Source organism: Gobio gobio (assembly GCF_949357685.1).
Source record: "Gobio gobio genome assembly, chromosome: 20".
Taxonomy (NCBI): Eukaryota; Metazoa; Chordata; class Actinopteri; order Cypriniformes; family Gobionidae; genus Gobio; species Gobio gobio.
The window spans coordinates 48668161-48696106 of NC_137113.1; the positions used below are offsets into that span (position 1 = coordinate 48668161).

At 38.1% G+C, this 27946-nt stretch overlaps 1 protein-coding gene across 2 annotated transcripts in view; it reads left to right on the top strand.

The window, feature by feature from the left end:
* The window catches only part of radil2b (Ras association and DIL domains 2b), an 80172-nt gene that overhangs the window by 19332 nt on the left and 32894 nt on the right, over window positions 1–27946 (top strand). For both annotated transcript variants that reach the window (XR_013815402.1, XM_079801702.1), the window contains exons 6-9: window positions 916–953; window positions 1067–1221; window positions 1298–1410; window positions 23408–23627. Coding sequence is in view for 1 of the 2 variants with exons in the window: in XM_079801702.1 (XP_079657828.1) it covers window positions 916–953; window positions 1067–1221; window positions 1298–1410; window positions 23408–23627 (526 nt within the window). In the remaining variant the exon portion in view is untranslated. The remainder of the gene's footprint in view (window positions 1–915; window positions 954–1066; window positions 1222–1297; window positions 1411–23407; window positions 23628–27946) is intronic.

A 27946-nucleotide genomic window follows, 5' to 3' on the forward strand; every position in this document is an offset into this window, starting at 1 on the left:
TGTTTGCTTAAAACAACCCATTCACTGGGTAAAACAACCCAACTGCTGGGTTAAAACGACCCATTCACTGAGTTAAAACAACCCAATTTCTGGGTTAAATCAACCCATTCACTGGTTTAAAACAATTGGGTTGTTTTTATCCAGCATTTGGGTTGTTTAAAACCAAGCTGTTGGGTTAAATGTTTGCTTAAAACAACCCAATTGCTGGTTTAAAACAACCCAATTGTTGGGTTAGTCCATTTTCAACCCAACTTGGGTTATTTTTAAACCCAGCATTTTTTAGAGTGTAACTGTGCAGATGTTGTTTATGCTCACACAGCGACACTACACACTCACTACAGTTAAAAACGTCAAATCATAATCGCCCCTTTAATACACTCTAAAAAATGCTGGGTTAACAATAACCCAAGTTGGGTTGAAAATGGACTAACCCAGCTATTGGGTTATTTTAACCCAGCGGTTGGGTTAAATATTTGCTTAAAACAACCCAATTGCTGGGTTAAAACAACCCAATAGCTGGGTTAGTCCATTTTCAACCCAACTTGGGTTATTTTTAACACAGCATTTTTTCAAGACTTCCATTGTATGGACAAAAATAACAATGGAAGTCAATGGGAACCAACACTATTTTCATACCAAAAGTCTTACAAAATATATTTTTTTTAGGTTCCAAGGAGAAAGACATAAAGGTTCATAAAGGGAGATTAAATAATGACAGAATTTTCATTTTTGGGTGAACTATCCCTTTAAATTTGAGGACTGTGCATGTCCTTTATGGTCCTTTTTACATAATTTATGAAACATAAAGACTTCATTGTACCTTTTGTGTTTTGTGAAAAATATATTTGAGCAAAATGAGGGTCAGTAAATGAAAATGCATTTCACAAAAGTGTGTATCTTTATATCTTAATACAGGAAAAGGCGAAAGAACTTGCAGCTTTGCAGGCTGAAATGTAAGAGCAGGAACTTATTTCTCATCCGTTCATAACCAGAGGAATTAAAGTTCAATATCTCAGGCACGGCTTACATTAAAGCCAGATTTTCCTCGCTCTTCTGACCCAAGCAGAAGTGAGTCAGACGACTGGCTGATCCGAGGTCTGGAGCCGCTGGTCCTGTGGATGGCCAACTCCATCCAGATCCTCCACTTCATCCACCAGGAGCTTCCCCAGCTGCTGCACAGGATCTCTGAGGAGGAGGAGGAGGAGGAGGAAGACTGCCTGGGTAGAGCTGTGTTCTTATGTGAGTGATGGGATGTCTCTGTGAGATTCAGGCCTTCATCTCTGTGTTTGTGTTTCAGCGGTGCTGGAGCTGCGTCTGTCTTCTGTGCGCTCGGCCAGCGAGGAGGCCATGACGGTCCTGGAGGAGGTCATAATGTTCAGCTTCCAGCAGTGTGTCTATTATCTCACCAAGGTCAGGCCACCTTACAAAGATATTTCACACACAAATTATCATTTAAAGCTACACTGTGTAACTTTTTTAGCTAAAAACACTTAGTTCTTTCTAAAATATATGTGCTCATTAATGTATATTTACTCCTTTCAAGTAATAAAGTATTCTCGTAAGTTTATAATATGCCATTGAAAGTACAAACGGGTAAGGGGTTCGCTATGTTGCCCCTCCATCTTGAAAGTACATTAGCCAAAGAGGGACATTCCCGTAAATTCAAGCTTTGCCTTTGCCGTTTTAACACTCGATGACACTGTGTCGAATGTGGACGAGGTCCAACTGGAAGCCGTGTTAATCTTGGACTAAATGAAATCGGAATTGAGAGGAAGAGAAACTAATATTCACTGGCTGGTCGTATACCTTTTCACCACTAGATGGGGGAAAATATCACACAGTGTAGCTTAAAAAAAAAAAACGGATTCGTTCAAAAACACTGATTCATCCAGTAATGAAACAAGTGAAGTCGTTATGAGTGAGTCATTGAATCATTCACTCAAGAGATTCGTTCAAAAACACTGATTCATCCAGTAATGAAACAAGTCGTTATGAGTGAGTCATTGAATCATTCACTCAAGAGATTCGTTCAAAAACACTGATTCATCCAGTAATGAAACAAGTCTTTATGAGTGAGTCATTGAATCATTCACTCAAGAGATTTGACTGAATGATAATAAAGACTGATCATAAAGACTTCACTTGTTTCATTACTGGATGAATCAGTGTTTTTGAACAAATCTCTTGAGTGAGTCTTTGAATCATTCACTCAAGAGATTTGTTCAAAAACACTGATTCGTGAAAACAGGTAACCAAGTTGTTTTCCAAATTTGAAGTTGATATCACAAAAATTGAGCAGCAAAACGGGTTTCACACCAATCCGTGTATCATTCGTTCAGTCGATTTTCGAAATAATCGAAATGTTGACTTTTTAAAGTGCGCGTCCAGTATTTGCTGTAGCCTATTTTAGTTCATGTTTTGCGTCTGAAGATGTTGAGACCGAGACGCGCTAAAGCAGCGCATCCTGTTTTCTTATAATGTACTTGCTACAAGTACCTCTTAGTACTTGCTGTTATTCCAGACTCATATCTCTGCATGTGAAGATGCCGATTTAGCCGAATTGGACTGGACTGAAATACGAAGCCTTCTTTACATAAATAGTATAATAGCATCCAAATGTTACTTTGCAAATATGGAAACCGAATGAAAGATGCACGAGCGACGAGCCCAACGTCGATATGTTTCAATTCAAATAAATTCAACATTAACTAAATGTTGTTTGTAATAAATGGCATAATATATAGATTATTTTATATAGGCTAGGCTTCTATGTATATTATTATTATTATATCGCTACTTATATTTTTCATTCTTGTTGTTTTCTGAAAACCATTGATTTAAGGATTTGTCATACAGTGATGGGAAGTAAAATAGCCTACACACACATAGCATACGTGTTAATAGTGTTTATAATGTTAATGTTGTATTTTATTTACTGGTATTTTTCCGAATGTATGCTAATAATAAAACAATGCTACGTTCGCGTGTTTCTCTCTCAACATGACCCTGCGTGTGAATTACTCTCGGTGCGACTTTTCTGGCAAACACGGTCAATTATAAAATGTGCTTTATTATTACAAAATGCATACGATGTTTTATAGGCTATACACTGTGTTAATTATCCCCACCCACATTAACTTTGGGCTTAATCACTGTAATGTCCTGTTCGCATTTGCTCTTTATTTAGACCTATTTATTTTCTAAAGCGGAGGCAAATATGCAACTCGTGCTATATATTCCAAGCGCTCTGAAGGTATACTGGTTTGAGAAACAAACCGACATGGCAAGTTATTACAGGCTTTAATGAAAATCTTTTGAGATCAATTTTAATAAAACATAATTTTTTTTATTTATTTATCTGGTTGTTTGATGAGAAAAATATTAAATGTAGTTGCAATAAACGCGTTAAGAATCCGTACAGCTGCAGAAGCGCAGGACTTTTATTCTGCTGTGCGGAACTGAGGAAGAACCGATGACGGAATAGTTTGATCTTCGGCTGACCAATCAGCAGAAAGGGGCGTATAATTCCCGCCCACATGTAGAAATCGAATATTCAAACTGTTTATTAATTTTTCTACCTCTGAACGAAAAATCAAGTCGAAATTTCGTTTTTCGTTTTTCTGAAAAAAAATGAAAAACGAGCTGTTTTCTCATTTTTCAACTTTCATTATTAAATCAAAAATCGACTGAACGAATGATACACGGATTCACATCTTTTGAATGATATCTAATTTCTTATATATTTTTTTGTCTATTTTCACATATATATAAGTAAAACAGATTATCGAAAAAATAAAAAAAAGTAGGGCGGGACTTGGTTCTGCATATCGGTTGTCGATTGGATGTTTGAGATATGGGTGTGGCACTCAGAATGGAGGCGGAGCCTAACATTTGCCTACAGGGGTGGAGTTTAAGTGGACTAAATGATTGGAGAATCCAGCATGAGTCAGATTTATTTATTGGTAAATAAAAAAAAAATTATAATAAACATATGCACTGATGAATTGTTCACATTAAGATCTAACATATGCATTTAGAAAATGAAGCTGAATTATGAGTGGTTTTCTCTCCATAAAGTCAGTGAAGTGAAATGGGGTCACCGTCTTTCTTTACACCACAAGCGTTTATGTTTCATATAATCAACTTGATGGTATTACCGATTGTACATCAGAACAATAATCAGACTGTAGCTTTGCTGTGAGCCCGCTCGAGTGTGATGAATAACTCATTATCAGGAAGTCAGGTTAGCAGGCCTAGAAAAACACTGGCATTGTGGATGTGGTTGAACGCAGAATCGATCTCAAATGCTTCCAGATGTCTTGCTCACATGTGACCTTGATGGCGTGTGGATATGAATGAATCCAGTGTATCATACGTGTGTGATTCAGCTGTGTCTATGAAACATTCAGATCTGTGTTCTGAGCCAGAGAGAGACGTCGTCTTCTCAACCACACAGGATCATTATTTCTGTCTTACAATAATTCAGATTATCACTGAAGTACTGGGGTAAAAGTTTATAGTTCAGATATAAACACTGAGAGAGTGAATCACCTTTTGAAAGTAGTGTGACACTTAAAAAAAACTTATAAATTACATCGTTACACCAGTAGGTGGAGACAAGAGATTGAAAAAGTGTTTGTCATTGAATCATTCATTCAAGAGATTTGTTCAAAAACACTGATTCATCCAGTGATGAAACAAGTCTTTATGAGTGAGTCATTGAATCATTCACTCAAGAGAATTGTTCAAAAACACTGATTCATCCAGTAATTAAACAAGTCTTTACGAGTGAGTCATTGAATCATTCACTCAAGAGATTTGTTCAAAAACACTTATTTATCCAGTAATGAAACAAGTCTTTACGAGTGAGTCATTGAATCATTCACTCAAGAGATTTGTTCAAAAACACTGATTCATCCAGTGATGAAACAAGTCTTAATGAGTGAGTCATTGAATCATTCACTCAAGAGATTTGTTCAAAAACACTGATTCATCCAGTAATGATACAAGTCTATATGAGCGAGTCATTGAATTATTCACTCAAGAGATTTGTTCAAAAACACTGATTCATCCAGTGATGAAACAAGTCTTAATGAGCGAGTCATTGAATTATTCACTCAAGAGATTTGTTCAAAAACACTGATTCATCCAGTGATGAAACAAGTCTTAATGAGCGAGTCATTGAATTATTCACTCAAGAGATTTGTTCAAAAACACTGATTCATCCAGTAATTAAACAAGTCTTTACGAGTGAGTCATTGAATCATTCACTCAAGAGATTTGTTCAAATACACTGATTCATCCAGTGATGAAAGAAGTCTTTATGAGCGAGTCACTGAATCATTCACTCAAGAGATTTGTTCAAAAACACTGATTCATCCAGTAATGAAACAAGTCTTTATGAGCGAGTCATTGAATCATTCACTCAAGAGATTTGTTCAAAAACACTGATTCATCCAGTGATGAAATAAGTCTTAATGAGTGAGTCATTGAATCATTCACTCAAGAGATTTGTTCAAAAACACTGATTCATCCAGTAATGAAACAAGTCTTTATGAGCGAGTCATTAAATCATTCACTCAAGAGATTTATTCAAAAACACTGATTCATCCGGTGATGAAACAAGTCTTAATGAGTGAGTAATTGAATCATTCACTCAAGAGATTTGTTCAAAAACACTGATTCATCCGGTGATGAAACAAGTCTTAATGAGTGAGTAATTGAATCATTCACTCAAGAGATTTGTTCAAAAACACTGATTCATCCAGTAATGAAACAAGTCTTTATGAGTGAGTCATTGAATCATTCACTCAAGAGATTTATTCAAAAACACTGATTCATCCGGTAATGAAACAAGTCTTTATGAGTGAGTCATTGAATCATTCACTCAAGAGATTTGTTCAAAAACACTGATTCATCCGGTGATGAAACAAGTCTTAATGAGTGAGTAATTGAATCATTCACTCAAGAGATTTGTTCAAAAACACTGATTCATCCAGTAATGAAACAAGTCTTTATGAGCAAGTCATTGAATCATTCACTCAAGAGAATTGTTCAAAAACACTGATTCATCCAGTAATTAAACAAGTCTTTACGAGTGAGTCATTGAATCATTCACTCAAGAGATTTGTTCAAAAACACTTATTTATCCAGTAATGAAACAAGTCTTTATGAGCGAGTCATTGAATCATTCACTCAAGAGATTTGTTCAAAAACACTGATTCATCCAGTGATGAAACAAGTCTTAATGAGTGAGTCATTGAATCATTCACTCAAGAGATTTGTTCAAAAACACTGATTCATCCAGTAATGAAACAAGTCTTTATGAGTGAGTCATTGAATCATTCACTCAAGAGATTTGTTCAAAAACACTGATTCATCCAGTAATGAAACAAGTCTTTATGAGTGAGTCATTGAATCATTCACTCAAGAGATTTGTTCAAAAACACTGATTCATCCAGTAATGAAACAAGTCTTTATGAGTGAGTCATTGAATCATTCACTCAAGAGATTTGTTCAAAAACACTGATTCATCCAGTAATGAAACAAGTGAAGTCTTAATGAGTGAGTCATTGAATCATTCACTCAAGAGATTTGTTCAAAAACACTGATTCATCCGGTGATGAAACAAGTCTTAATGAGTGAGTAATTGAATCATTCACTCAAGAGATTTGTTCAAAAACACTGATTCATCCAGTAATGAAACAAGTCTTTATGAGCGAGTCATTGAATCATTCACTCAAGAGATTTGTTCAAAAACACTGATTCATCCAGTAATGAAACAAGTCTTTATGAGCGAGTCATTGAATCATTCACTCAAGAGATTTGTTCAAAAACACTGATTCATCCGGTGATGCAACAAGTCTTAATGAGTGAGTAATTGAATCATTCACTCAAGAGATTTGTTCAAAAACACTGATTCATCCAGTAATGAAACAAGTCTTTATGAGCGAGTCATTGAATCATTCACTCAAGAGATTTGTTCAAAAACACTGATTCATCCAGTAATGAAACAAGTCTTTATGAGCGAGTCATTGAATCATTCACTCAAGAGATTTGTTCAAAAACACTGATTCATCCGGTAATGAAACAAGTGAAGTCTTAATGAGCGAGTCATTGAATCATTCACTCAAGAGATTTGTTCAAAAATACTGATTCATCCAGTAATGAAACAAGTGAAGTCTTTATGAGTGAGTCATTGAATCACTGTCACTGATAGGCGACGCACACACACACACACACAGGCCCGGTTCTGGGGAAAATGGAGGATTTCTCTGGATTTAAATAGGCTTTTTTTTCAAAGGCTGATGTGCACAGAGACGCATTGAGTCTTATGAGAGTCTTATGGTGTGAGGCGAGGGCTGTCTGCTGAGAACTACCATCCGCTGAGTGACGCCGCCAGAGCCATTACAGAGCATTTCTTCTGCTGAATAAGTCCTGCTCTTATTTTAGATCTGTGTGTGTGTTCAGATGTAAAGCAGGAAACAGAGACAAACACAACATTTGCTTTGGTATGATGTGCTTTTTCATTCAGTCTATATATATTAGACTTTTTTTTAAAACATTAAAAATATTACAGACCCCAAACTTTTAAAAAATTGTGTGTGTGTATGTATATAGTCCAATCAGGCATAACATTATGACCGGTGAGTTACACTGATGATCTCTGTTAGTGGGTGGGATATATTAGGCAGCAAGTGAACATTTTGTCCTCAGAGTTGATGTGTTAGAAGCAGGAAAAATGGGCAAGCGTAAGGATTTGAGCGAGTTTGACAAGGGCCAGATTGTGACGGGTCAGAGCATCTCCAAAACTGCAGCTCTTGTGGGGTGTTCCCGGTCTGCAGTGGCCAGTCTCTATCAAAAGTGGAGGACCAGTGGAGAACCGGCCACAGGGTCATGAAGGACCAGTGGAGAACCGGCCACAGGGTCATGAAGGACCAGTGGAGAACCGGCCACAGGGTCATGAAGGACCAGTGGAGAACCGGCCACAGGGTCATGAAGGACCAGTGTAGAACCGGCCACAGGGTCATGAAGGACCAGTGGAGAACCGGCCACAGGGTCATGAAGAACCAGTGGAGAACCGGCCACAGGGTCATGAAGGACCAGTGGAGAACTGGCCACAGGGTCATGAAGAACCAGTGGAGAACCGGCCACAGGGTCATGAAGGACCAGTGGAGAACCAGCCACAGGGTCATGGAGGACCAGTGGAGAACCGGCCACAGGGTCATGAAGGACCAGTGGAGAACCGGCCACAGGGTCATGAAGGACCAGTGGAGAACCGGCCACAGGGTCATGGAGGACCAGTGGAGAACCGGCCACAGGGTCATGAAGGACCAGTGGAGAACCGGCCACAGGGTCATGAAGGACCAGTGGAGAACCGGCCACAGGGTCATGAAGGACCAGTGGAGAACCGGCCAGAGTGTCATGAAGGACCAGTGGAGAACTGGCCACAGGGTCATGAAGGACCAGTGGAGAACCGGCCACAGGGTCATGGAGGACCAGTGGAGAACTGGCCACAGGGTCATGAAGGACCAGTGGAGAACCGGCCACAGGGTCATGAAGGACCAGTGGAGAACCGGCCACAGGGTCATGAAGGACCAGTGGAGAACCGGCCACAGGGTCATGAAGGACCAGTGGAGAACCGGCCACAGGGTCATGAAGGACCAGTGGAGAACCGGCCACAGGGTCATGAAGGACCAGTGGAGAACCGGCCACAGGGTCATGAAGGACCAGTGGAGAACCGGCCACAGGGTCATGGAGGACCAGTGGAGAACCGGCCACAGGGTCATGAAGGACCAGTGGAGAACCGGCCACAGGGTCATGGAGGACCAGTGGAGAACCGGCCACAGGGTCATGAAGGACCAGTGGAGAACCGGTCACAGGGTCATGAAGGACCAGTGGAGAACCGGCCACAGGGTCATGAAGGACCAGTGGAGAACCGGCCACAGGGTCATGAAGGACCAGTGGAGAACCGGCCACAGGGTCATGAAGAACCAGTGGAGAACCGGCCACAGGGTCATGAAGGACCAGTGGAGAACCGGCCACAGGGTCATGGAGGACCAGTGGAGAACCGGCCACAGGGTCATGAAGGACCAGTGGAGAACCGGCCACAGGGTCATGAAGGACCAGTGGAGAACCGGCCACAGGGTCATGGAGGACCAGTGGAGAACCAGCCACAGGGTCATGAAGGACCAGTGGAGAACCGGCCACAGGGTCATGGAGGACCAGTGGAGAACCGGCCACAGGGTCATGAAGGACCAGTGGAGAACCGGCCACAGGGTCATGAAGGACCAGTGGAGAACCGGCCACAGGGTCATGGAGGACCAGTGGAGAACCGGCCACAGGGTCATGAAGGACCAGTGGAGAACCGGCCACAGGGTCATGGGCGGCCGAGGCTCATTGATGCCCGTGTGGTTGATCAAACAGACGAGCTACTGGAGCTCAAACTGCTCCAGAAGTTAATGCTGGTTCTGATGGAAAGGGCTCAGAACACACAGAGCATCTCAGTTTGTTGACCCCTGTACATAAACCCCTATGACTTAAAGTCCTAAATTGATGAAGCACATCCTCAGATGTATTTTACAAGCTGCAGTGTTTCTCACAGACTCTCCTTCAATGTTCAGACATAATTTGGCAAAGCCCGGATTTGGGATTGATTTGTGTTCTGCATGGGAAAATCCTCAAACGTCTCGGCCTTTGGGGAATTATAATCCATCTTTGTTCTGAGAGATTATTTAAGAGACTGTTCGAATGGGTGTGATTTGATTTAGTTCAATATGAGGTCCAACATTTGGTTGAAAAGGAAAATTCGGTTTATTGGAATGTGTGTTTCTGGCCGACAGTGAATTGAAAGAACAACCGTGAGCTTAAACTGTTTCTCACTCTCGTGTTTGTGTTTGAATAGATACACTTTAATTAAAGGGATAGTTCACCCAAAAACTAAATGTTTATGTTGATCTGCTCACCCCCAGGGCATCAGAGATGTAGGTGTGTTTGTTTCTTCAGTAGAACAGAAATGCATTTTTAACAGTGTGATGGTCGTATAATGATGTCAATGGGGATATTTTAGAGTATGAGAGCAACGAGAGTAAAAACACACACACATACGAATCCTCATTAAACCTGCAGCTCGTGGGACACACACTGATGTCTGAAGACACCAAACCATCAGTTTCTGCGAGAAACCCAACACTATTTATGTTATTTTTTTACCTCTTATCAGACGAATGTCATCTAGGATTCCCAGCACCATAACTTCCGGCGAATAAGGTCAAAATACTGGTGTGATCATAGATATATATATGTAGATGCCTCATTCGACCGATCCACAGGCACTAATGAGGAATCTTTGTATATATCTATGATCGCGCCGGTATTTTGACCTTATTCGCCGGAAGTTATGGCGCGGCTGATGCAGAGCCATAGAAAAAAATGAAATACATTTTTAAATATGGATATTTTTCGATTCGCTTCAGAAGGCCTTTATTAACACCCCAGAGCCGCGTGGAGCAGTTATATGATGGACAGATGCACTTTTTATGGACTTCAAAAACAAAGCTATTATAAAGTTTGGATTAGCCAGAACATTTTTAATATAACTCAGATTTTATTCGTCTGAAAGAAGAATGTCACACACACCTCGGATGACTTGAGGGAGAGGAAATTATGAGCTAATTTTCATTTTTGGCTGAACTATCCCTTTAAGGCCTAACCCCATAATGATGGTCATCACAGGAAAACAAACCTTGACTAATATTTATTCATTATACAGATAATCACACTTGATTAAAACAGCTACTCGTGGGAAATTTCCTCGAGGATGAATTCTTTTAGGTTTTCGTCTTGGCATTTTAATTCTGAGAAGGGCATTTATATTGACTGGGCCTTTATATATCGAGAGTGGAAATGATTAAGCAAAGCATCCACGTGACGTTTTAAACTTTAAAAGCTTGGCGGACGTCCTTCTCCGAGCACATGCAGCGCCAGTGCTCCATTATGAGGTCAATATTTTCAATAGGAAAACTGAATAGAAAACAAACACGAGCGGCTGGAAAGCAAACTGATGTTTTACGAGTACAATAACAGGCTGTGTTTTCTCTGCTGGAGTTGTGTGTGTGTGATTGTATCTGAGAAGGAAACAGCTGCTGCTGGGCTTCAGCTCATAAAGCACGGTTTGTTGGTGATTCCCAAGCGCTGGACACCAAACATTCAGAAGAGTTAATGTTGGATGAAGAGACATCACTGGATAGCATGTTTCAATATATGCATGTATATCATATTTTAATAAAAACTAATTCTGAATCAACTTTAAGGCCTGTTCACACGCGCGTTTATCACCGACGTTTAAAGCAAGGAACACACCGAAGCGACGCCGACCAACGAGTGGTGACGAAAGCCGACTGCAGAGTTGCAGTCTTCGACTTTTTGAGTATCTGTACTTTCCTTGAGTAGTATTTTTTCTGGAAACTTTTACTTTTACTTCACTACATTTGAAAGACAAATATCGTACTTTTTACTCCACTACATTTCTATCAAGGCCCTCGAAGTAGAAAGTCGTAGCCGCTTTGAAAGACAATGGATGATTTGTTTTCTTCTTTTAAGCGTGATTCGTTTCGTTTTTTCTGTAATCACTCTAGTAGGATCACATGAAGTTCAATGATTTCCAAGTATTTTTTGAACACTAATCAATTGATGGCAAAATAGAAGGCGGCAGTTCCCAGACGCAGTGCGTGCAACCATGGTCATACTTAAAAGTTAAAATTCAGAAGAGCAGACGTGGATAAGTCTGAAAGCGCACACAGAAAGCTGCCTCTCAGACGCCAGACCACAAGTACTGAATTTTTGTCTATTGAATCTACTAAAAATTGTATTAAAGTGATTTAAAACTAGACTAAAACTAAAACAATTCAGATGCCTAAAATGTTATAGTCAAAAGACTATGACTAAAACTAAATCACAATTTGCAGTCAAAATTAACACTGGTATTAAGTATGGTCGGTCAAATTATTTTAATAGATTTACCCGCCAAGTTGCCGTAGCCTTGTGCCCGACTTTCAGCTTGGTGTGTTGATAGCTTGATTTAGCATGTTAACATGAATTATCATGTTGCTAGAATGATTTAGCATGTTAACATGCATTATCATGTTGTTAGCATTATTTAGCATTTTGCTAGCATGATTAAACATGTTGATAGCATGATTTAGCATTTTAGCATTGCATTATCATGTTGTTAGCATTATTTAGCATTTTGTTAGCATGATTAAACATGTTGTTAGCATGATTTAGCATTTTGTTAGCATGATTAAACATGTTGATAGCATTATTTAGCATTTTATCATTGCATTATCATGTTGTTAACATGATTTAGCATTTTGTTAACATGAATTATCATGTTGCTAGAATGATTTAGCATGTTAACATGCATTATCATGCTGTTAGCATTATTTAGCATTTTGCTAGCATGATTAAACATGTTGTTAGCATGATTTAGCATTTTGTTAGCAGGATTAAACATGTTGATAGCATTATTTAGCATTTTATCATTGCATTATCATGTTGTTAACATGATTTAGCATTTTGTTAACATGAATTATCATGTTGATAGCATTATTTAGCATGTTAGCATTGCATTATCATGTTGTTAGCATTATTTAGCATTTTGCTAGCATGATTAAACATGTTGTTAGCATGATTTAGCATTTTGTTAGCAGGATTAAACATGTTGATAGCATTATTTAGCATTTTATCATTGCATTATCATGTTGTTAACATGATTTAGCATTTTGTTAACATGAATTATCATGTTGCTAGAATGATTTAGCATGTTAACATGCATTATCATGTTGTTAGCATTATTTAGCATTTTGCTAGCATGATTAAACATGTTGATAGCATGATTTAGCATGTTAGCATTGCATTATCATGTTGTTAACATGATTTAGCATTTTGTTAACATGAATTAACATGTTGCTAGAATGAATTAGCATGTTAACATGCATTATCATGTTGTTAGCATGATTTAGCATTTTGTTAACAGGATTAAACATGTTGATAGCATTATTTAGCATACGTTAACATTGCATTATCATGTTGTCAACATGATTTAGCATTTTGTTAACATGAATTATCATGTTGCTAGAATGATTTAGCATGTTAACATGCATTATCATGTTGTTAACATTATTTAGCATTTTGCTATCATGATTAAACATGTTGATAGCATGATTTAGCATTTTAGCATTGCATTATCATGTTGTTAACATGATTTAGCATTTTGTTAACATGAATTAACATGTTGCTCGAATGATTTAGCATGTTAACATGAATTATCATGTTGCTAGAATGATTTAGCATGTTAACATGCATTATCATGTTGTTAGCATTATTTAGCATTTTGCTAGCATGATTAAACATGTTGATAGCATGATTTAGCATTTTAGCATTGCATTATCATGTTGTTAGCATTATTTAGCATTTTGTTAGCATGATTAAACATGTTGTTAGCATGATTTAGCATTTTGTTAGCATGATTAAACATGTTGATAGCATTATTTAGCATTTTATCATTGCATTATCATGTTGTTAACATGATTTAGCATTTTGTTAACATGAATTATCATGTTGCTAGAATGATTTAGCATGTTAACATGCATTATCATGCTGTTAGCATTATTTAGCATTTTGCTAGCATGATTAAACATGTTGTTAGCATGATTTAGCATTTTGTTAGCAGGATTAAACATGTTGATAGCATTATTTAGCATTTTATCATTGCATTATCATGTTGTTAACATGATTTAGCATTTTGTTAACATGAATTATCATGTTGATAGCATTATTTAGCATGTTAGCATTGCATTATCATGTTGTTAGCATTATTTAGCATTTTGCTAGCATGATTAAACATGTTGTTAGCATGATTTAGCATTTTGTTAGCAGGATTAAACATGTTGATAGCATTATTTAGCATTTTATCATTGCATTATCATGTTGTTAACATGATTTAGCATTTTGTTAACATGAATTATCATGTTGCTAGAATGATTTAGCATGTTAACATGCATTATCATGTTATTAGCATTATTTAGCATTTTGCTAGCATGATTAAACATGTTGATAGCATGATTTAGCATGTTAGCATTGCATTATCATGTTGTTAACATGATTTAGCATTTTGTTAACATGAATTAACATGTTGCTAGAATGAATTAGCATGTTAACATGCATTATCATGTTGTTAGCATGATTTAGCATTTTGTTAACAGGATTAAACATGTTGATAGCATTATTTAGCATACGTTAACATTGCATTATCATGTTGTTAACATGATTTAGCATGTTGTTAACATGAATTATCATGTTGCTAGAATAATTTAGCATGTTAACATGCATTATCATGTTGTTAGCATTATTTAGCATTTTGCTAGCATGATTAAACATGTTGATAGCATGATTTAGCATGTTAGCATTGCATTATCATGTTGTCAACATGATTTAGCATTTTGTTAACATGAATTATCATGTTGCTAGAATGATTTAGCATGTTAACATGCATTATCATGTTGTTAGCATGATTTAGCATTTTGTTAGCAGGATTAAACATGTTGATAGCATTATTTAGCATATGTTAGCATTGCATTATCATGTTGTTAGCATTATTTAGCATTTTGCTAGCATGATTAAACATGTTGATAGCATGATTTAGCATGTTAGCATTGCATTATCATGTTGTCAACATGATTTAGCATTTTGTTAACATGAATTATCATGTTGCTAGAATGATTTAGCATGTTAACATGCATTATCATGTTGTTAACATTATTTAGCATTTTGCTATCATGATTAAACATGTTGATAGCATGATTTAGCATTTTAGCATTGCATTATCATGTTGTTAACATGATTTAGCATTTTGTTAACATGAATTAACATGTTGCTCGAATGATTTAGCATGTTAACATGCATTATCATGTTGTTAACATTATTTAGCATTTTGCTATCATGATTAAACATGTTGATAGCATGATTTAGCATTTTAGCATTGCATTATCATGTTGTTAGCATGATTTAGCATTTTGTTAGCAGGATTAAACATGTTGATAGCATTATTTAGCATTTTAGCATTGCATTATCATGTTGTTAACATGATTTAGCATGTTGTTAACATGAATTATCATGTTGCTAGCATGATTAAACATGTTGATAGCATGATTTAGCATGTTAGCATTGCATTATCATGTTGTTAACATGATTTAGCATTTTGTTAACATGAATTATCATGTTGCTAGAATGATTTAGCATGTTAACATGCATTATCATGTTGTTAGCATGATTTAGCATTTTGTTAGCAGGATTAAACATGTTGATAGCATTATTTAGCATATGTTAGCATTGCATTATCATGTTGTTAACATGATTTAGCATTTTGTTAACATGAATTAACATGTTGCTAGAATGATTTAGCATGTTAACATGCATTATCATGTTGTTATCATGATTTAGCATTTTGCTATCATGATTAAACATGTTGATAGCATGATTTAGCATTTTAGCATTGCATTATCATGTTGTTAACATGATTTAGCATTTTGTTAACATGAATTAACATGTTGCTAGAATGATTTAGCATGTTAACATGCATTATCATGTTGTTAGCATTATTTAGCATTTTGTTAGCAGGATTAAACATGTTGATAGCATTATTTAGCATACGTTAGCATTGCATTATCATGTTGTTAACATGATTTAGCATTTTGTTAACATGAATTAACATGTTGCTAGAATGATTTAGCATGTTAACATGCATTATCATGTTGTTAACATTATTTAGCATTTTGCTATCATGATTAAACATGTTGATAGCATGATTTAGCATTTTAGCATTGCATTATCATGTTGTTAGCATGATTTAGCATTTTGTTAGCAGGATTAAACATGTTGATAGCATTATTTAGCATTTTAGCATTGCATTATCATGTTGTTAACATGATTTAGCATGTTGTTAACATGAATTATCATGTTGCTAGCATGATTAAACATGTTGATAGCATGATTTAGCATGTTAGCATTGCATTATCATGTTGTTAACATGATTTAGCATTTTGTTAACATGAATTATCATGTTGCTAGAATGATTTAGCATGTTAACATGCATTATCATGTTGTTAGCATGATTTAGCATTTTGTTAGCAGGATTAAACATGTTGATAGCATTATTTAGCATATGTTAGCATTGCATTATCATGTTGTTAACATGATTTAGCATTTTGTTAACATGAATTATCATGTTGCTAGAATGATTTAGCATGTTAACATGCATTATCATGTTGTTAGCATGATTTAGCATTTTGTTAGCAGGATTAAACATGTTGATAGCATGATTTAGCATTTTAGCATTGCATTATCATGTTGTTAACATGATTTAGCATTTTGTTAACATGAATTAACATGTTGCTAGAATGATTTAGCATGTTAACATGCATTATCATGTTGTTAACATGATTTAGCATTTTGTTAACATGAATTAAACATGTTGATAGAATGATTTAGCATGTTAACATGCATTATCATGTTGTTATCATGATTTAGCATTTTGTTAGCAGGATTAAACATGTTGATAGCATTATTTAGCATACGTTAGCATTGCATTATCATGTTGTTAACATGATTTAGCATGTTGTTAACATGAATGTGTGATAGTGAGATTTGAATTGTGTGATATAAAGTCAGAATTGTGTGTATAAAGTCAGAATTGTGTGTATAAAGTCAGAATTGTGTGATATAAAGTCAGAATTGTGTGTATAAAGTCAGAATTGTGTGTATAAAGTCAGAATTGTGTGATAGTCAGATTTGAATTGTGTGTATAAAGTCAGAATTGTGTGTATAAAGTCAGAATTGTGTGTATAAAGTCAGAATTGTGTGTATAAAGTCAGAATTGTGTGATAGTCAGATTTGAATTGTGTGTATAAAGTCAGAATTGTGTGTATAAAGTCAGAATTGTGTGATAGTCACATTTGAATTGTGTGTATAAAGTCAGAATTGTGTGTATAAAGTCAGAATTGTGTGATATAAAGTCAGAATTGTGTGATATAAAGCCAGAATTGTGTGTATAAAGTCAGAATTGTGTGATATAAAGCCAGAATTGTGTGTATAAAGTCAGAATTGTGTGATATAAAGTCAGAATTGTGTGTATAAAGTCAGAATTGTGTGTATAAAGTCAGAATTGTGTGTATAAAGTCAGAATTGTGTGATAGTCAGATTTGAATTGTGTGTATAAAGTCAGAATTGTGTGTATAAAGTCAGAATTGTGTGATAGTCACATTTGAATTGTGTGTATAAAGTCAGAATTGTGTGTATAAAGTCAGAATTGTGTGATATAAAGTCAGAATTGTGTGATATAAAGCCAGAATTGTGTGTATAAAGTCAGAATTGTGTGATATAAAGCCAGAATTGTGTGTATAAAGTCAGAATTGTGTGATATAAAGTCAGAATTGTGTGTATAAAGTCAGAATTGTGTGATATAAAGCCAGAATTGTGTGTATAAAGTCAGAATTGTGTGATATAAAGCCAGAATTGTGTGTATAAAGTCAGAATTGTGTGATATAAAGTCAGAATTGTGTGTATAAAGTCAGAATTGTGTGTATAAAGTCAGAATTGTGTGATATAAAGTCAAAAAAAAGAGAAAAAATGGAAAAGGGGGAAAAAATAGCCTTTTTGACAATGACTTGTGTATACCTTCTTTCCCCTATGAGAGTTTTGTATTTTGCTGTTTTTTGTCAATAAAAATAAAAAATAAAAAAAGTGCATTCGCAACATGATTGAGCTGAAACTTGGGGCATAATCGTTGCCCTTTCCACTTCACAGTGAGCTAATCCTTTAATATATGGACTATAATCAGTGAAAACCTTTAGTTTCAGTTCCCAGATTGAAAAGGGGAAGCAGTTTGGTTGTGCGCCTCACTTTTTCCTCCAAGCACTTTATGGTTTTGGGTGGATGCTTTCTGTGGAGCGCGACCTGCCAAAGCGCACTGGGCTTGCCAAGCCGGTGTCAGCGCGAGCGCGTCTCCTCCAGAATCCATACGATGGTCGAATGTGGAGCCAAAGGCAGACTGGACTCATCTCGCTCGGAACAAAGCCGCCATTGTGTTCCTGTGGTGTGTGTGTGTGTGTGTGTGTGCCACATACAGGAGGGCCGACACACACCACACACAGGCTCTTCTTTCACGGATTCCCACAGCTGGAGTGTGTTTCCACGCGCGCTTATCGCTGGAGGACGGGCTGTTGATAGCAACTGAGATGGCAAACACATGTGCTTCATCTTTCTCCAGACAGTCAACATCTGTATTAGACTCATTTAGGGATTGCAGAGCAGCGGAAGGAAGGAAGAGATGAAAAGAGGTCATTCGGTCAGTGACCCCTGAACCAGAAGATGATGATCTGATCTCAATGATAGATCTCTATTGTCATCTATGATCTTCTATATCGAGCGAATCGCTTTGCAAACAAGAACAAATGTAGGCGGAAATGCTTGGAGGAAAAAGTGAGGCGTACAACCAAACTGCTTCCCCTTTTCAATCTGGGAACTGAAACTAAAGGTTTTCACTGATTAGAGTCCATATATTAAAGGATTAGCTCACTGTGAAGTGGAAAGGGCAACGGTTATGCCCCTAGTTTCAGCTCAATCATGTTGCGAATGCACTTTTTTGAGTGGAAGGCAAAACATGCATGTGCATGTGTCTTTAAATGCAAATGAGCTGCTGCTCCCCCGCCCCCCTTTCCAGAAGAGGGCGGAGCCTGTACAGCGCCGCAGATACTAAAAAACGAAAACATCTGTTTGGTTTTGATGATCATCTCTATCGCGCTCACATGACATTGCTAGTGATGTGATAATTCATGCTAGCAACATGGTAAATCATGCTAACATGCTAAATCATGCTAGCAACATGTTTAATCATGCTAGCAAACATGATAATTCATGCTAACATGCTAAATCATGCTAGCAACATGTTTAATAATGCTAGCAAACATGATTATTCATGTTAACATGCTAAATCATGCTAGCAACATGTTTAATCATGCTAGAAACATGATAATTCATGCTAACATGCTAAATCATGCTAGCAACATGTTTAATCACGCTAGCAAACATGATAATTCATGCTAACATGCTAAATCATGCTAGCAACATGTTTAATCATGGTAGCAAACATGATAATTCATGCTAACATGCTAAATCATGCTAGCAACATGTTTAATCATGCTAGAAACATGATAATTCATGCTAACATGCTAAATCATGCTAGCAACATGTTTAATCATGCTAGCAAACATGATAATTCATGCTAACATGCTAAATCATGCTAGCAACATGTTTAATCATGCTAGAAACATGATAATTCATGCTAACATGCTAAATCATGCTAGCAACATGTTTAATCATGCTAGAAACATGATAATTCATGCTAACATGCTAAATCATGCTAGCAACATGTTTAATCATGCTAGAAACATGATAATTCATGCTAACATGCTAAATCATGCTAGCAACATGTTTAATCACGCTAGCAAACATGATAATTCATGCTAACATGCTAAATCATGCTAGCAACATGTTTAATCATGGTAGCAAACATGATAATTCATGCTAACATGCTAAATCATGCTAGCAACATGTTTAATCATGCTAGAAACATGATAATTCATGCTAACATGCTAAATCATGCTAGCAACATGTTTAATCATGCTAGAAACATGATAATTCATGCTAACATGCTAAATCATGCTAGCAACATGTTTAATCATGCTAGAAACATGATAATTCATGCTAACATGCTAAATCATGCTAGCAACATGTTTAATCATGCTAGAAACATGATAATTCATGCTAACATGCTAAATCATGCTAGCAACATGTTTAATCATGCTAGCAAACATGATTATTCATGCTAACATGCTAAATCATGCTAGCAACATGTTTAATCACGATAGAAAACATGATAATTCATGCTAACATGCTAAATCATGCTAGCAACATGTTTAATCATGCTAGCAAACATGATAATTCATGCTAACATGCTAAATCATGCTAGCAACATGTTTAATTACGATAGAAAACATGATAATTAATGCTAACATGCTAAATCATGCTAGCAACATGTTTAATCACGATAGAAAACATGATAATTCATGCTAACATGCTAAATCATGCTAGCAACATGTTTAATCATGCTAGCAAACATGATTATTCATGCTAACATGCTAAATCATGCTAGCAACATGTTTAATCATGCTAGAAACATGATAGTTCATGCTAACATGCTAAATCATGCTAGCAACATGTTTAATCATGCTAGAAACATGATAGTTCATGCTAACATGCTAAATCATGCTAGCAACATGTTTAATCACGCCACCAAACATGATTATTCATGCTAACATGCTAAATCATGCTAGCAACATGTTTAATCATGCTAGAAACATGATAGTTCATGCTAACATGCTAAATCATGCTAGCAACATGTTTAATCATGCTAGAAACATGATAGTTCATGCTAACATGCTAAATCATGCTAGCAACATGTTTAATCACGCCACCAAACATGATAGTTCATGCTAACATGCTAAATCATGCTAGCAACATGTTTAATCATGCTAGAAACATGATAGTTCATGCTAACATGCTAAATCATGCTAGCAACATGTTTAATCACGCCACCAAACATGATTATTCATGCTAACATGCTAAATAATGCTAGCAACATGTTTAATCATGCTAGCAAACATGATAATTCATGCTAAAATGCTAAATCATGCTAGCAACATGTTTAATAATGCTAGCAAACATGATAATTCATGCTAACATGTTAAATCATGCTAGCAACATGTTTAATCATGCTAGCAAACATGATAATTAATGCAAACATGCTAAATCATGCTAGCAACATGTTTAATCATGCTAGCAAACATGATAATTCATGCTAACATGCTAAATCATGCTAGCAACATGTTTAATCACGCTAGCAAACATGATAATTCATGCTAACATGCTAAATCATGCTAGCAACATGTTTAATCATGCTAGCAAACATGATAATTCATGCTAACATGCTAAATCATGCTAGCAACATGTTTAATCATGCTAGCAAACATGATAATTCATGCTAACATGCTAAATCATGCTAGCAACATGTTTAATCATGCTAGAAACATGATAATTCATGCTAACATGCTAAATCATGCTAGCAACATGTTTAATCACGCTAGCAAACATGATAATTCATGCTAAAATGCTAAATCATGCTAGCAACATGTTTAATCACGATAGAAAACATGATAATTCATGCTAACATGCTAAATCATGCTAGCAACATGTTTAATCATGCTAGCAAACATGATAATTCATGCTAACATGCTAAATCATGCTAGCAACATGTTTAATCACGATAGAAAACATGATAATTCATGCTAACATGCTAAATCATGCTAGCAACATGTTTAATCATGCTAGCAAACATGATAATTCATGCTAACATGCTAAATCATGCTAGCAACATGTTTAATCATGCTAGCAAACATGATAATTCATGCTAACATGCTAAATCATGCTAGCAACATGTTTAATCATGCTAGAAAAATCCTAAATCATGTTAACAACATGATTTAGCATATTAAAGGAACACTCACTGTTTTTAGAACTGGGGTTTATTCATCATCTTTCCTACATTGAGACATGTGGGCAAATGCATTTTTGTCTCAGTGCAGGCAGTGTTTTGATTGTGTCTGTGGGGAATTGATGTGTTTTGCTATTGGCCGATCTCATGTGAGTGACAGGTGGCCCCGCCCTCGTCATCAGAGAAGAGATGAAGTTATTCTGATTCAATAATGGCGTGCACTGATAAATCATTTATAATAAACATGGCAATATCTCATTAAAAAACAAGAATCGTCCATTTAGATTTGATGGTGATTTTAAGAAACAGAAAGTGTCCAGACCTAAACTAGGACTTCTAAATGAAACGTTTATAATACAGCTATTATGCATGAAATGTGACAAATGTTATGCAACATATATTAAACAAAACAACTGAAATACAATAAACTGGACTTTATTTGGCAATGTTGAAAAGGCATTAAAATTAATACATATTAGCTGATCATATTTCATTTGTTTTTCGGTCAACAGGGTATTGTTTAACTCCATATTAGAGCAGTCTTAGACACACCATGTAACAAAAAGTAATTTAAATGATTTAAATATTTTTTTTACAATAAAATAATTCTAAACCAGCTTTACAGAGATAGACAGGAAACTATGAAATACCATAAAAGAATATAATAAAGTAAAATCAAATCAAAAGAATAAAATAAAATGAAATAAATAAATACATACATACATACATACATACATACATACATACATAAATAAAATAATAAAATAATAAAATAAAAATGAATAAATAAAATGGAAAAATCTTTAAAAAAAGAATATATATATATATATATATATATATATATATATATATATATATATATATATATATATATATATATATATATATATATATATATATATATATACTAATAAAATAAAATAAAATTGAATAAAAAATAAAATAAAATATAAAATAAGAATATTAATAATAATAAATTAAATCAGATCAAAATAGTAATAATAATAATAAAAATAATAATAATAAAAAATAAAAATAAAAGCTTAAATCGAAATAATAATAATAATAATGATAAACTTAAATCAAAATAATAATAATTATAATAATTATAATAATAAATAAAATAAAATAAATAAATAAAACAACTTAAATAATAATAAAAATAATAATTATTATTATAATAAAATAAAAATAGTAATAATAATAATACATAAAATAAAGAAATAGAAATAAATAATGAGGATAATAAATAATGATAAATAATAAATAAAACCTTAAATCAAAATAATAATGATTATTATTATTATTATTATTATTATTATTATTATTATTATATAAAATAAAATAACTAAAACTTAAATCAAAATAATTATAATAATAATAATGATAATACTAATAATAATAATAATAATTATTATTAATAATAATAATAATAAATAATGTTCTTCTATTAATAATAAATAATAATAATTATTATTATTATTATTATTATTATTATTATTATTATTATTATTATCATTATTATTATTATTATTATTATTATTATTATTATTATTATTCTTATACATAAAAAATAATAATGGATTTTTAAAAATCCTTGTTGGCCATTTTGGCATCCACAGGTGTGGTGTCACAGCTGTTTCTTTATGGTGTCGCTCATCATTCAGGGCTGGTGTGTTTTATATGATTTCTCTCAGCGGGTGGTGTAATGATAACTCAATATCTGTGTGTGTTTGTCAGATGCTGTACCCGCTCCTGCCAGGCTTTCTGGACAGTAATGCGTTCTCAGAGAGTGGGCATCTGCAGGAGCCAGAGGGCATCAGGAGAGTTCTGGACATCTGTGCCCACACACTGGAGCTCCTCAGAGCCTTCCAGCTGCACCCGCTGATCCTCTCACAGCTCTTCAGCTACCTGTTCTTCTTCATCAACACCCTGCTGTTCAACCTGCTGATGGAGAGAGGTGAGACACTGCTGTCTGTCTGCCTCTGCTGTCTGTCTGCCTCTGCTGATCCTCTCACAGCTCTTCAGCTACCTGTTCTTCTTCATCAACACCCTGCTGTTCAACCTGCTGATGGAGAGAGGTGAGACACTGCTGTCTGTCTGCCTCTGCTGTCTGTCTGCCTCTGCTGATCCTCTCACAGCTCTTCAGCTACCTGTTCTTCTTCATCAACACCCTGCTGTTCAACCTGCTGATGGAGAGAGGTGAGACACTGCTGTCTGTCTGCCTCTGCTGTCTGTCTGCCTCTGCTGATCCTCTCACAGCTCTTCAGCTACCTGTTCTTCTTCATCAACACCCTGCTGTTCAACCTGCTGATGGAGAGAGGTGAGACACTGCTGTCTGTCTGCCTCTGCTGTCTGTCTGCCTCTGCTGTCTGTCTGCCTCTGCTGATCCTCTCACAGCTCTTCAGCTACCTGTTCTTCTTCATCAACACCCTGCTGTTCAACCTGCTGATGGAGAGAGGTGAGACACTGCTGTCTGTCTGGCTCTGCTGTCTGTCTGCCTCTGCTCTCTGTCTGCCTCTGCTGATCCTCTCACAGCTCTTCAGCTACCTGTTCTTCTTCATCAACACCCTGCTGTTCAACCTGCTGATGGAGAGAGGTGAGACACTGCTGTCTGTCTGCCTCTGCTGTCTGTCTGCACCCGCTGATCCTCTCACAGCTCTTCAGCTACCTGTTCTTCTTCATCAACACCCTGCTGTTCAACCTGCTGATGGAGAGAGGTGAGACACTGCTGTCTGTCTGCCTCTGCTGTCTGTCTGCCTCTGCTGTCTGTCTGCCTCTGCTGATCCTCTCACAGCTCTTCAGCTACCTGTTCTTCTTCATCAACACCCTGCTGTTCAACCTGCTGATGGAGAGAGGTGAGACACTGCTGTCTGTCTGCACCTCTGCTGTCTGTCTGCCTCTGCTGTCTGTCTGCCTCTGCTGATCCTCTCACAGCTCTTCAGCTACCTGTTCTTCTTCATCAACACCCTGCTGTTCAACCTGCTGATGGAGAGAGGTGAGACACTGCTGTCTGTCTGCCTCTGCTGTCTGTCTGCCTCTGCTGTCTGTCTGCCTCTGCTGATCCTCTCACAGCTCTTCAGCTACCTGTTCTTCTTCATCAACACCCTGCTGTTCAACCTGCTGATGGAGAGAGGTGAGACACTGCTGTCTGTCTGCCTCTGCTGTCTGTCTGCCTCTGCTGTCTGTCTGCCTCTGCTGATCCTCTCACAGCTCTTCAGCTACCTGTTCTTCTTCATCAACACCCTGCTGTTCAACCTGCTGATGGAGAGAGGTGAGACACTGCTGTCTGTCTGCCTCTGCTGTCTGTCTGCCTCTGCTGATCCTCTCACAGCTCTTCAGCTACCTGTTCTTCTTCATCAACACCCTGCTGTTCAACCTGCTGATGGAGAGAGGTGAGACACTGCTGTCTGTCTGCACCTCTGCTGTCTGTCTGCCTCTGCTGTCTGTCTGCCTCTGCTGTCTGTCTGCCTCTGCTGATCCTCTCACAGCTCTTCAGCTACCTGTTCTTCTTCATCAACACCCTGCTGTTCAACCTGCTGATGGAGAGAGGTGAGACACTGCTGTCTGTCTGCCTCTGCTGTCTGTCTGCCACTGCTGTCTGTCTGCCTCTGCTGTCTGTCTGCCTCTGCTGATCCTCTCACAGCTCTTCAGCTACCTGTTCTTCTTCATCAACACCCTGCTGTTCAACCTGCTGATGGAGAGAGGTGAGACACTGCTGTCTGTCTGCCTCTGCTGTCTGTCTGCCTCTGCTGTCTGTCTGCCTCTGCTGATCCTCTCACAGCTCTTCAGCTACCTGTTCTTCTTCATCAACACCCTGCTGTTCAACCTGCTGATGGAGAGAGGTGAGACACTGCTGTCTGTCTGCCTCTGCTGTCTGTCTGCCTCTGCTGTCTGTCTGCCTCTGCTGTCTGTCTGCCTCTGCTGATCCTCTCACAGCTCTTCAGCTACCTGTTCTTCTTCATCAACACCCTGCTGTTCAACCTGCTGATGGAGAGAGGTGAGACACTGCTGTCTGTCTGCCTCTGCTGTCTGTCTGCCTCTGCTGTCTGTCTGCCTCTGCTGTCTGTCTGCCTCTGCTGATCCTCTCACAGCTCTTCAGCTACCTGTTCTTCTTCATCAACACCCTGCTGTTCAACCTGCTGATGGAGAGAGGTGAGACACTGCTGTCTGTCTGCCTCTGCTGTCTGTCTGCCTCTGCTGATCCTCTCACAGCTCTTCAGCTACCTGTTCTTCTTCATCAACACCCTGCTGTTCAACCTGCTGATGGAGAGAGGTGAGACACTGCTGTCTGTCTGCCTCTGCTGTCTGTCTGCCTCTGCTGTCTGTCTGCCTCTGCTGATCCTCTCACAGCTCTTCAGCTACCTGTTCTTCTTCATCAACACCCTGCTGTTCAACCTGCTGATGGAGAGAGGTGAGACACTGCTGTCTGTCTGCCTCTGCTGTCTGTCTGCCTCTGCTGTCTGTCTGCCTCTGCTGATCCTCTCACAGCTCTTCAGCTACCTGTTCTTCTTCATCAACACCCTGCTGTTCAACCTGCTGATGGAGAGAGGTGAGACACTGCTGTCTGTCTGCCTCTGCTGTCTGTCTGCCTCTGCTGTCTGTCTGCCTCTGCTGATCCTCTCACAGCTCTTCAGCTACCTGTTCTTCTTCATCAACACCCTGCTGTTCAACCTGCTGATGGAGAGAGGTGAGACACTGCTGTCTGTCTGCCTCTGCTGTCTGTCTGCCTCTGCTGTCTGTCTGCCTCTGCTGATCCTCTCACAGCTCTTCAGCTACCTGTTCTTCTTCATCAACACCCTGCTGTTCAACCTGCTGATGGAGAGAGGTGAGACACTGCTGTCTGTCTGCCTCTGCTGTCTGTCTGCCTCTGCTGATCCTCTCACAGCTCTTCAGCTACCTGTTCTTCTTCATCAACACCCTGCTGTTCAACCTGCTGATGGAGAGAGGTGAGACACTGCTGTCTGTCTGCACCTCTGCTGTCTGTCTGCCTCTGCTGTCTGTCTGCCTCTGCTGATCCTCTCACAGCTCTTCAGCTACCTGTTCTTCTTCATCAACACCCTGCTGTTCAACCTGCTGATGGAGAGAGGTGAGACACTGCTGTCTGTCTGCACCTCTGCTGTCTGTCTGCCTCTGCTGTCTGTCTGCCCCTGCTGATCCTCTCACAGCTCTTCAGCTACCTGTTCTTCTTCATCAACACCCTGCTGTTCAACCTGCTGATGGAGAGAGGTGAGACACTGCTGTCTGTCTGCCTCTGCTGTCTGTCTGCCTCTGCTGTCTGTCTGCCTCTGCTGATCCTCTCACAGCTCTTCAGCTACCTGTTCTTCTTCATCAACACCCTGCTGTTCAACCTGCTGATGGAGAGAGGTGAGACACTGCTGTCTGTCTGCCTCTGCTGTCTGTCTGCCTCTGCTGATCCTCTCACAGCTCTTCAGCTACCTGTTCTTCTTCATCAACACCCTGCTGTTCAACCTGCTGATGGAGAGAGGTGAGACACTGCTGTCTGTCTGCACCTCTGCTGTCTGTCTGCCTCTGCTGTCTGTCTGCCTCTGCTGTCTGTCTGCCTCTGCTGATCCTCTCACAGCTCTTCAGCTACCTGTTCTTCTTCATCAACACCCTGCTGTTCAACCTGCTGATGGAGAGAGGTGAGACACTGCTGTCTGTCTGCCTCTGCTGTCTGTCTGCCACTGCTGTCTGTCTGCCTCTGCTGTCTGTCTGCCTCTGCTGATCCTCTCACAGCTCTTCAGCTACCTGTTCTTCTTCATCAACACCCTGCTGTTCAACCTGCTGATGGAGAGAGGTGAGACACTGCTGTCTGTCTGCCTCTGCTGTCTGTCTGCCTCTGCTGTCTGTCTGCCTCTGCTGATCCTCTCACAGCTCTTCAGCTACCTGTTCTTCTTCATCAACACCCTGCTGTTCAACCTGCTGATGGAGAGAGGTGAGACACTGCTGTCTGTCTGCCTCTGCTGTCTGTCTGCCTCTGCTGTCTGTCTGCCTCTGCTGTCTGTCTGCCTCTGCTGATCCTCTCACAGCTCTTCAGCTACCTGTTCTTCTTCATCAACACCCTGCTGTTCAACCTGCTGATGGAGAGAGGTGAGACACTGCTGTCTGTCTGCCTCTGCTGTCTGTCTGCCTCTGCTGTCTGTCTGCCTCTGCTGTCTGTCTGCCTCTGCTGATCCTCTCACAGCTCTTCAGCTACCTGTTCTTCTTCATCAACACCCTGCTGTTCAACCTGCTGATGGAGAGAGGTGAGACACTGCTGTCTGTCTGCCTCTGCTG